Source organism: Lottia gigantea (assembly GCF_000327385.1).
Source record: "Lottia gigantea unplaced genomic scaffold LOTGIsca_8, whole genome shotgun sequence".
Classification (NCBI taxonomy): Eukaryota; Metazoa; Mollusca; class Gastropoda; family Lottiidae; genus Lottia; species Lottia gigantea.
The window spans coordinates 3,461,815-3,473,705 of record NW_008710662.1 but is presented as its reverse complement, the minus strand read 5'-3'; the positions used below and the strand labels follow the sequence as shown (position 1 = coordinate 3,473,705).

The following is an 11,891-nucleotide window of genomic DNA, read 5'->3' as shown; positions in this document are numbered from 1 at the left end:
CTTTAACCAGTGATTGTTGTTCCATAAAGCTGTGTCTATATATGAAGAAGAGGTGGACAATTTACCCACTAAACAATTAAATGAAAATTTGTATCAAGACACACCAGAAGCAAAGCAAGCAATACCAATATAAACCATTGGGTTTAACAGAATCTATCAAAATGGTGCGATTTATATCTTTGAAAAATGTAGTTGAAATTTTTAGTTGTAAATAACAGAGAACCTAGTGTAAGCCTTTATAAATTCTGTTATTTCCAGACTATTTGCAATGCTCTGTGGATAATGGATGTTGCGAAAAGACAAGTAATGCAGTATGAATAAACTATGAAGTTTTCTTAACGGTGCAACAATTGGAGACGCTTCGCTTCATTCTTGCATGTACCAATTAATGTGTCAATTCAACACACTTTACCCGAGGGTATCACACTCGAGAAAAAAAATCATGGACGCCAATTACGTGTGAGTTAAGAATCATTTTATACTGAGATTCTTACAAGTATGAATGCACGTTTTAGTTAAGCACCTAATCTTTCATTAAATATAGTTCACATCAAAGGAACATGCATACAATATTTTAATTTCATATCATATTTGCATATTTGTGAATTATAAAGGGTAAGGCATATTATTTAAGCACATGGCGTCATCTCGTTCACGTGATTAAAACATATATTGTCAGCATGTCAGCTGTATGATAATATGTTAAATTATCTTATATTTGTGTCGTAGCGTCAGTACTTGACAGGTCTCTGTGATGTAAATTTACCTCACTTTTCATCAAAATGTTGAAAGCCTGAGGTCAAGACGTTGACAATCTTCTTTATAGAGAGGTTTTACTGTCGCCTGGGCAACGGTAAATATACTTATATAGCTCTAATCTTATTGGTCCAATAGGCACGCGACTAGCTCGTGGCCAATACAATAATCTTTTAAAAGTAAATTTGTGTATTTAAATTTTAAGAAAAATTAGAATGAACATTTTTTATTGTCTCGTGCCTCCCTTTCAATTGTATAAGAGATCTTTATCTGTCTCAAGTTTGATTTTATCTTAATATTCAATTGCTTGTCAACATAATTTATAATATTCAATGTTTACATAACAGATTTATTCACGATAATGTTAAATTCTCATTTTATTGCACTTTACTTGACTATAAATGAATATAACATTAATTTAGAATTTAAACGACAAAATTATCAGAGTTCTGTACTTTTTTTTATTTTTGGACAGCTGGGATGAAGTTCGACATGTTCTAACAACTTTAAACATAAAATTGAATAGTATTATCAATGTTCATACAGTATATTGTCATTTTGATCTGACTAGGCAGATATGAAACAACGGCAAGTGAAGAATTTGAAAATAGAAAGGTTGCTCTATTAAATTTATTTGACCTATCAAAAACAATTTTTTACGTAATGCTTGTAAACGGAAAGGACAAACGATTGCAATGAAATTTGTGGGAGAGTTTTAACTATATCTTGATTTCTCGTTGCTCTGTATGCAGTGTCAATATTGCTCTGTATGTGGTGTTATGTCAATTTTGCTCTGTTTTTGGTGTCAATATCGCCCTGTTTGCGAAATCACGCCAATATTGCTCTGTACGCGGTGTCAATATGGCTGTGTATACGATGTCACATCAATATTGCTCTGTATGCAGTGTCAATATTGCCCTGTGTGTGCTGTCACGGCAATATTGCTCTGTATGCAGTGTCAATATGGCTTTGTATGCGATGTCACACCTATATTGCTCTGAATACGGTGCCAATATTGTTCTTATTTGGTGCCAATATTGCTCTGTATGCGGTGCCAATATTTTTCTGTGTGCGTTGCCAATATTGATCTGTATATGGTGTCAACATTGCTTTGTATACGCCGCCAATATTGCTCTGTTTGCGGTGTCAATATTGCTCTGTATGTGGTGTCAATATTACCCTGTCACGGCAATATTGCTCTATATACGATGTCACATCAATATTACTCTGTATACGGTGCCAATATTGATCTGTATACGGTGTCAATATTGTTCTTATATGGTGCCAATATTGCTCTGTATGCGGTGCCAATATTGCGCTGTATGCGTTGCCAATATTGATCTGTATATGGTGTCAACATTCCTTTGTATGCGCCGCCTATATGGCCCTGTTTCCGGTGTCAATATTGCTTTGTATGTGGTGTCACGTCCATATTGCTCAGCGGTGTCAATTTTGATTTGTTTGTGAAACAATCATTTAATTCTATATTGTGTTTTATTAAAGTCGTATTTTAATTCTAAAAATATTTTTGTAATGTTAGGCTTAATCAAAAAATAGTACAATTGTTGCCTTAAAAAATATTCACTACTTCCAATAGTGTCCGTTACCTGGACGGGCGAAATCAGCTCTTATCTCCGGTCAATTGACAAAAGAAATTTTTTACAATAAACCGAAAGCCCCTCTTATGCAGAAATCTTCAGTTGCAAATGCTTCATCGATTGCGTCCACATCTTTGGTTATAACAACATTGGTTACTTTTCTGATTCTTATTTGGCTAAATGGTAATGTGTAACGCGATGCAGTGTGCCCTTATAAAAGAAAATGGTATTAGCCTACTTTTTCCATTTCTAACTGTAGTGGAATCTGTAACGTGAATCACACTGAGTCATTCAAATATCTGATATTCCCCGACCCTCTTCTGTAACAGTGGAAAACACATTGATTTATGCCGCAATTGAACTACGAATCTTCAGTTTAGCACTCCTTGAAGGATATGTAATAATTGTGCCGTATACTTACCCAAATTTTTTTTCAGAACACAGTGTTCAGCACTGTCAGTTTGTAGTCGTTAGTGAGGTCCTCGGATTTTTTAAAGGATATTACACGGCCTTCTAATATAAGAAGATGAAAATGCATTTAGTATAAATGAACATCAATCACATATCATCGGAGCCATAGATCCGGCTTTTTGTTGAAGATGTACAATAGAAACTAGAGCTAAAAAATATAAATAAAAATTTCAAAGATTCAGGTGTGGACTAAAACAAGAGTTTTATATGAATATTATAGTACATAATAGTAATTAATTTTCTATTAACCACTAAATCACTTACAGTGAATATTTCAAGGCAATATTTTCTTCATAATATCAACCCCAATCTGTACAAGTGCCATATATAATCACTCATGCTTACAGTTTAAAGGAATCCGTTCTTGTAATAATAACTGATAGTAGACCACATTGATTTTCAATAGACTAACAGTAACATCAATATACAATTATTGATTTCGTCAGTGGGTCGATTTTGCGACTGGCAATTCCGAGAATCAACGGCTGCAAGCAATTGACAACATCTGCGGAACACTAGTAAATAGCCGGATAATGTCGATCTGAGCTGAAAAATTATACATATTGCAGTATAACCAAATTATATCATAAACAATTAAACATGGTACAACAAAATGTAGGTTTATAAATAAGATCTTAGCTAAAATTTAAAATATATTTTTGGTATATCAACAGATTTTTGCTTCTGAGTGATTTGCATTTAGGAATGATATCCACACTCATAATGTAGACCATTCGCGAGGATGCCTCTCGGAACACCTAAATGCTGGCGCGCACTTACCTATTTTTTGAGTCGGCCAGTGTGTGTTTGTCTACGACAGCCCTACGACAAGATCAGGTGTGATCGGAGGATATCTGGCATGTTTGATCGAAAGTCTTTCTGACGTGCCTTATCGGCAACTGTACGGACGTTCCCAAAAAATTGTCGTTACTTACGTCAACCAATAGAATTCCAGGTACATATCACGTGCTCATTTGAACATGGGAGTTTCCATAAACTCACTGTCTTGATCTCCCATTCCAAAAAGAAAGTAAGAGCACCGTCAACACTGAAGACAAAATTGGCACGAAAAAGTGTGTGCCGGCCTTGAGCCACCTTATTTCCTTGATAAACATAGCCAAATAATTTATATAAAAACTAAGAAATAGGAGGATGGATTCCTTTAAATATAAGCTGTTATCTTGAAAAATTGCAAGGATCAACGGTATTATTGAGTCACGCGACCCCCAGCCAGCTGTATGCAAATCATGTAAGTCGCACGCTTTTAAATAAAGACTGGTAGATTTTATAGTGTAGATCACAGATAGACGAGACTTGTGTCCATTTGATATTATAATATCGTTTACATTAGCTATTCATGTTGAACGTTTCTACAATGGAATGTCCTGTTTAACAATTTAAACTAATGATCGATAAACTTGAATAACATCACAGATAGTGATGATTTTCTAATGTTACATCGAATTTTCATGACACACAATCATATGAATAATCCAGGTGTCTTTGTCTATGTGCCTTTCTGAAAGATTTTTTTTAATTTGATAAAATTTTAACCATGTAAGAAACTAAAGTAGAAACTTGAAATATCACGAAATCAAAATATATATACTTAACATATATTAACTTTATCGCACTTTGTGCATACTTGTATCAAATATTTTTCTCTCTATTGGCTAATTAATATAAAATAATATATCAACGGAAATTATGGTGATTAACGATTTTTTGTTCTGGTAAAGTTTAGGAAATATGTCATTTATTGTAATAATAACGAAAATTTTAGTAATGGTAATGTTAACGAATTATTTTAATTATTGTGATATTAACGAAATAAGCAAAATATCCTGACATGATAATCTTTGCACCTTAGGCAAGTTTGAGTCAAAAATTGTTTTTAACATTTACTTTACTTATCGTACAAATTGTCGGAAGTACCTTGAATAAATTTCAGATACAAAAACGAAGAAAATTGCGGATACAGCAGATGTCGTTACGGTGGTTGTCTTGATCATTGGCCACCGAGGGATATTTCCTCCAAAGCTGTTACAGAGCCCTCTATATATTGATGTGCACAATATCGTACAAGAAAAAGTGTACAAAGACAATGGAGGTACGGAGAGTTCACCATTTTTGTAGTGCAATTCTAACAGATTCCTTGCACCTAGCAGCTACAATAAGATCATAATAATCTTTATTAAGCATCTGCTGGAATCGGTTATATTGTGCAATAATTTGCAAATGATTGTGAGTATCGCACCAATTTCTATCACATCAAATATATTTATTCGCTTGAGATGCACAGTAAGGTACTTAATTCAATAAGAAAGACATATTAAATGTGATAATTGGTTTGTAACCTGGTCTTGAATAGGCTGACTTCAGAGAATTTCGCTTTGATGCTTTCTTAACTGATATCTGAAAGCAAATCGTTTTGTGTCAGCAAATAATATTGAAGATAATTGGTGGTAACCATATAAAAGATTTGATATAAAAACAGTTAGTAATAAAATATGATAAGAAAGCTTGTTACTGTTTGATCACTGACATTAAATATTTGTTGAAAATTCTGTTTGTGTATGATACAATCTTATTTTCATTGACTTGTACTAATATCAGCTACCATCGACTTTTATTAGATAATAGCCGGCTTTAATTGACACGCGTTTACCATATATAATATAATACAAACTTAAAGCTTTCTTTTTGACACAACATTTCAGACTGACGACCCCCTTTTTTTATCAGTTTTCTTTCTAAATCTTCTTTTCCTTTCAACTCATAAAGCCATATCAAACTTTAATTAAATTCCTTACAAAGACACTTCCACCAAGGATAAAGAAAGGTGTTACTAACTGTACCTCAAGTTTAATACATTGGATATTCTTGAATGTGTCGTCTTCTTTTAATTGTTCGACGGCACACGACGCATGTACGTACCAATATTACTAGCCCTTAGGCAATTGTCAGATTTACCAAAACTGTCGATCTATCACGTGACGTATGTATGCTTCCTCTGGTTTTCTGCTTGGTTACTCTTTTGTTCGAGAAATGTTGCAAATGGTATTTACTGTCAATTTGGTCTTCACACTGTTGCTGACACTATAAATGTTATTTCATCTGTAATCTGCTTATTTAAATCTGTAACAGCGTAAATAGATGAGGTCTTTGACTATAAAAACGGCATTTGACAATAAAATGCCACAATGTAAATAGAACACCTAATATTAACATAATGATGCTGCAAAACAATTACCTTCTCTTTCATAATCTTCTTAATAAAAAGTTGGATAATTTACAGGTGGAACATGAATGGTTTTTCTGGTTGTAAAAAGGCTAGAAAGCAATTTGATTACAACTTGCTTATTTCTTTCGCTTTTTCTGTCGTTTTTAGCGTAAGATGTACCCCGATAGCACACTGCATTATCATAGATATAAAATTTAAGTCACAATGGATTGAGGATAAAGTTTCTATCGAAACTCAATAAAATCGATGTGTGTTATTGCCCTTGTTCTTACAAAACGCGGCCAACATTAAAGCATTTTAAAACCGTAATCTTGATGAATTTTCAGTTGAAGAATGCACTTTTTAAATCCACAGCATATGACAAATAAGGCCCGCTCAATCTGAGTTATTGCCCTTATTCTTCAAACTGCAAATTATCAATTTGTACCTCTATTGATGATTAATAGGTTTCAGCAATGTAAAAAATAGGAACATATTTATTGTGAGTTATTGCCCTTGTTCTTTGGAATACGAAGCCACAGAGCTAGAAATAATGATCAGATAAAATATTGCGATGATGTCTTAATCTAAACAACTCTATTTTTGTTCGAAATCGGAAGGTGTGCGTACTTTATTTTGCCTGGGAACTATCTTCTATAGTAGGAATGATTGTTGCATGTCTTTAAAGTGAACAGCAAACAACTATGTAATTACTGGGGATATACCGTAAGTACTCACAAATGAATATCATTAACAAACTGCAACCTATGTGCAGAGAACATTGTTGCTTTGGTTTAAAACGACTTATCTCAATAAGTGATTGCGGTTTTTTTCCTCATCAATATGCTATCAGCCTACGTATGTAATATGCAGACAGACACTGCTTAAATATGCATCAGTCTGCATAAGTCTTAAAAGTTAAAAAATGTGCATTTGTTTGAGTGGGTCTGCCGTGTGTCATTAATATCTTATAACACTTCACTTCATGACCAACCTTGAATATACACAAAATTTAAAAAAAAGAGACGTTGGAATTTTGAAAAGGCGTAACCAGGATTTGAGAGCAGCTGTATGTAAATGAAGTATGTTTTTAAAACAACCTGTTACTCTAGTGTAGCCACGAGCTACAGAAATATACGTCATTCATCTTGTCGTATTGGTTTATTAAATATCTAAAACCCCTTTATCTAAAACGATATTTATCAAATTATTTGATTGGTCTGCAATATAAAAGCATTTGAAAAGTAAATAGATATCCATAAAAAATGTTGGCAGGTGGGAATTTTCTTCGCGCATATCTTATAACTTTTCGTATCCTACACATTTAAGCTATCCTACGCCCTTTTTGTCGAAGAAAATTAAAATAAATTGAATTCTAGTAGTAGGACTAGATAAATAATTACAAGATCGGCTAAAATAATTCAATAGTTTGTAATTTAAAAAAATATCAATTAAAAGTACTTATTTAATAATTTAAGATAAGACTTTTGTAAGATAAGAACACATACAATATATATTTGAAAAAAGGAAAAAATCAGTCAATGAAACTTCAGAAAACCCAAATCTTAAAAAATGCAGTCAAAATATAAATTATATTATTGAAAATAATCAGCCCGAAAGTAATAAATTACTAACTATGGTAAAAGTAATAGTAAAAAATTAAAAAGGAAAATTGATGTGTATTAAATATTCATATATCAAATTTATTTCATCTTATACAGTGCATTATAAACATGTAATGAATAATTATTAAAAGTATACAAAGTAAATTAATTTAATTAAGTTTAGCACTCATTCAAATTAACAAAATTGTCAAATCAATAACAAAATATGAACATAATTAATTGGGAGTGATTGCTATTAAATATCTATGCTTAAAAATGCAATATATACAAAGCATAATGAATAAATATAAATAAATAAATACAAATAATTGCCAAGCAGCAAAGATAAATTTGTCTAATAAAATTGCCGATTAATTGATGATTAAGACCATATTGACATTAGGGTCAACCAAGTTTATATATTTATATATATATCTTGTATAAGTAAGTCAGACGACTAGTGGGTATTATATATGATATAATATATGATATTATGATAACAGTGTTCAAAAATTTGATATCGTCTTATTTAAGCCACGCGAATTACTCGTGTGGAAATTTACATCAACACGCGTCTCTCGTGTAATAAAGGATATATTTTACTACCAACAATAAATTTTAGAAAACTTTTATGTTGACATATTTATTTCTTATGTGCATAACTTTATTTTGATTTAATTTTTTTTTTGTAAACAATATTTTATTCACATTAAAATGAAAGGGATAGGGGTACAGTCGATCGCCTATATTTGAGTGACCGTACAGTTTGTTTTGTGGTATCGTAATAGTCTGTGGCTGGTATTCATGACATATGAATGCATTTAGTTGGGGATTTTCTAACACAGGGGTTTTCAACCTTTTTCTTTCTATTATACTTTTCAGGGTCTTTAGTCGATTTCACTCCCAACCCGAAATTATCCTCAGATTGAAACCCCCTGTTCTAACATGTCTTTTAGTTTTGCAGTGCACCCATCACATTATGACGTCATATGTATCGAATATAGACAAGAAAAATGAAGAATATAATAATATGGTTTGCAGTTTGGGACAGTTTACAGCCTTTCCATGCAGTTTTAGCTAAAATCGCAGTTGTATTCTTATCCCACTAAAATTTCTTTTTGGATAGTAACACCAAAATGTTTATGAAATTAACTTTTTTTTTTGGCACATTGATTAATTTCAGTGTTAGTAGTACTGAATTATGTTAGTAATCAGTGTTAGTAATACTAGATTACGTTAGTAGATAGTGTTAGTAATATTAGATTATGTTAGTAGTCAGTGTTATAGTGTTTCAGTATTCAGCGGGTTAAAGAATACCAGCCACGTCTTTGTCCAAACAATTATTTTTTCAAGATCATCGTTAAGGACAGTCGCAATAGCTAGTGGGTCACCGATTTTAAGATGCTTGGAGTAGCTATGCTTGATGTAGTAACAAACAGGGTTCGAATATGCTTATACATAACTCTACTGTCCCCAAAAATCAGTAATAGATACTCAAGACAAAGCAGTTTTCATAGAGTGTTCTATGCCAAAAATAATTTTGTCCTCGTACCATATTTAGAGTATGTACGATTTGCGAATTGAATGGTGCATTACAACTTTTAGGCATTTACAGTATTTACGGTAACGGTATTTACAGACAGAAGTCGCTTATACTCATTCGAACTAGCTTTAATTATTATCTATGGTCTTTTATTTATTTCTCAGTTATGTATCTTTTGACCATTGCAATCTCTTAATTACAATGAAATAATTTAATTTCATTTTGATTTTTGAACCGTGAGAAATTACGAAATCTTAAAGTCTTTGAGGCTAAAGGAACTGAATCGTCTCAACTAAATCGGAATTTTATAATACAGTTTTGCAGAGCGGAAAAGATATTTGAAAGGTTTCTTAAAATGTACAACAATTGTAACAGCTTGGAGACAATGATTAAGCATTAAAGTTCTAACAAGATATTGTAATTGAAGGGACACAACTCTTTTATCTGGTGCTGAATATATTTTGTTTGAGCTACATGTATTTAAAAAATAAGTCTTTTATAGTTCCATTTTTAGTTTTAGTATATACCAAAGCAGATAACATAACAATTCAATTCATCACATAGTATAGTGGACTATGTCTTCCACTACTTTCCCAACGAATGAATTGAATTGAAATATAGAAATATTAAAACAGAGCCTGTAACATGTTGTTACTCAGAGTTGAAGATCGCACAGCTTGAAACTCTAAGTAACAACATGTTTCAGATTCTGTTTTGATACTTCTATATCGCTCTACTATTGATTTTTAGATGTCACTATTGTAACAATGAGAAAAATTATTATGGAATTGAAATTATTGGATCAATGGCGCTTTTAAAGCATGGAACAATTGTAGAGAATCGTCAAGGTTTCTTCACAATTTCTTAAAAATCTCCCTTGCCATACAATATGCTTTGTACACTGATGAAATGAAACTGAGTGGGTTTTTGCGATAACATGACCACCAAGGATGATGGTTATAAAAATGATCTATGTCAGGTATAAACTGATAATGGACAGTATATGTAATATTATACTATAAAATTATCACCTAATATAGTAGGATAGTTTATCTGATACACCACTGGTTTATATCGCTAGTGCAGTGGCGTTTCTACTCGGGCCCAGACATTTTCCGATCTGCAGTCTTCGGTGGTGAAACAGTTTCAATGGATCTTAAGAATGAAAATTAACCAACAATTTTCGGTATTTCTCTTATTATCTTTTATCTTAACACTTACTTAAGATTGTCTCTGTTAATGTGTAAAGGATCTAGTATTGTAAGAATCAAAATGTAAATAATGTGTATTATAAAAACTATCACCAGTGGACTGAAGATTTCCTCCGGAACAAGATCTTCTTGCCGGCGTCTGCTGTAACAAAAACATTAAATTATGTTACTTTATTGTATTGTAATCTCGCCGTACAAAATATACCAGGGCTGTTCAATTCCCGATCATTCAAAACCGAAAGTACCAAATTTGTCATGGTAATGAACCATCACTTTTCTAAAAGTAAAATCAGGACGAGGTTAACGCATCTTCTGCTGTCTCTGTGCATTTTCAATATGGGGTTGTACCCCTCTCATACTTACACACCATTGAAATTTGAGGCCCGCGCTCCTGAGAATGTGAAAAGGTCATTAGGCCTACATATTGGTATCAGAACTTATATGCAATTCGTGCCTATACAAAGGTAGTATTGGTGCTACAGGCTGAGAGTTTAGACAGATTTAAAATTATTTCGAGAAATCTTCAATTTTCTTAAAATGAAGGTTAACAAGTAACATGAACACAGATTAAAAACCAAGCAATTAAGCTAGTCTTACCTGTTGTTGAGGGGATGGTGTTATCCAGGTTGATTGTTGATTTCTATAGATGTTGTTATTATTATTGGTGTAATTATTATTATTATTAAGTTGGTACGTCAACTTTTCATCATGTTCCCTAATAATATCTTGTAATGCATGAATATAATCAATAGCCAACTGAAGGGTCTTCACTTTGGATAATCTTTTATGGCGCGCTTCATACGGTACGTGTTTTCGTAATTTCGTAAATGCCGAATTTACAGCTTGTACTCTTCGTCTTTCGCGCGCATTGCGTTTGGCCACAAGATGAGGTGGTTTCAGATAATGCGGTATATGTCTGTAAACTGTTTTTCGATGTTTACTTTTATCTGAGCAAGAATTTGTCTTGTCTTTAATCAAGCACTCCATAGTATTTTGAAAATTGTCCTCGATACAGCTTCCAATAGGCAACATTTTAAAATCTTCAACAATATACAAGATGCTGCATAAACCCTGTATTTCGTGGACTACTTACGATAATAAAGTCCACACTTTATATTTTTCAGTTCACTTTGAACGATATTCACAGATTTTCTAAAGATACATTGAATTGAAAGTTCTATAAAGTCAGCTATACCACGTCATCACCTCTTAATCCAAGCTCTGTAACTGTCTGTGAATGTTGGAATCTTGTGCTTTTATAGGAAGACTAAGCGGAGATTAACTCATACTTTATTCATGATGTCGTCTGAATAGTCTTTTATTTTCTGTAAATTTAATATTCATGCCTTAATCGTTCTTATTGATCAACAAATTGTTTAAGACTATTGCTATTTCAGAATATTTTAAAGGTGCATTGTTGGACGAACATTTTAAAAGAAATTCTGTTTGAATTATATTGACGAATAACTGGTTTGCCTACTATAG

At 32.5% G+C, this 11,891-nt stretch overlaps 2 protein-coding genes across 2 annotated transcripts; one reads left to right on the top strand and one right to left on the bottom strand.

Annotated features, from left to right (window-relative positions):
* Positions 1–1,617: 1,617 nt before the first annotated feature.
* Positions 1,618–2,223, top strand: LOTGIDRAFT_108364 (hypothetical protein; the record flags this gene model as incomplete). The annotated part of the gene is made up of 1 exon (XM_009067036.1): positions 1,618–2,223. The coding sequence occupies one exon, from the start codon at positions 1,618–1,620 to the stop codon at positions 2,221–2,223; it is 606 nt and encodes a 201-aa protein (XP_009065284.1).
* Positions 2,224–11,123: 8,900 nt separating this feature from the next.
* Positions 11,124–11,297, bottom strand: LOTGIDRAFT_80373 (hypothetical protein; the record flags this gene model as incomplete). Its single annotated transcript, XM_009066794.1, has 1 exon — positions 11,124–11,297. A coding segment is annotated over one exon (174 nt), but the record flags the coding sequence as incomplete, so codon positions are not given.
* Positions 11,298–11,891: the final 594 nt, after the last annotated feature.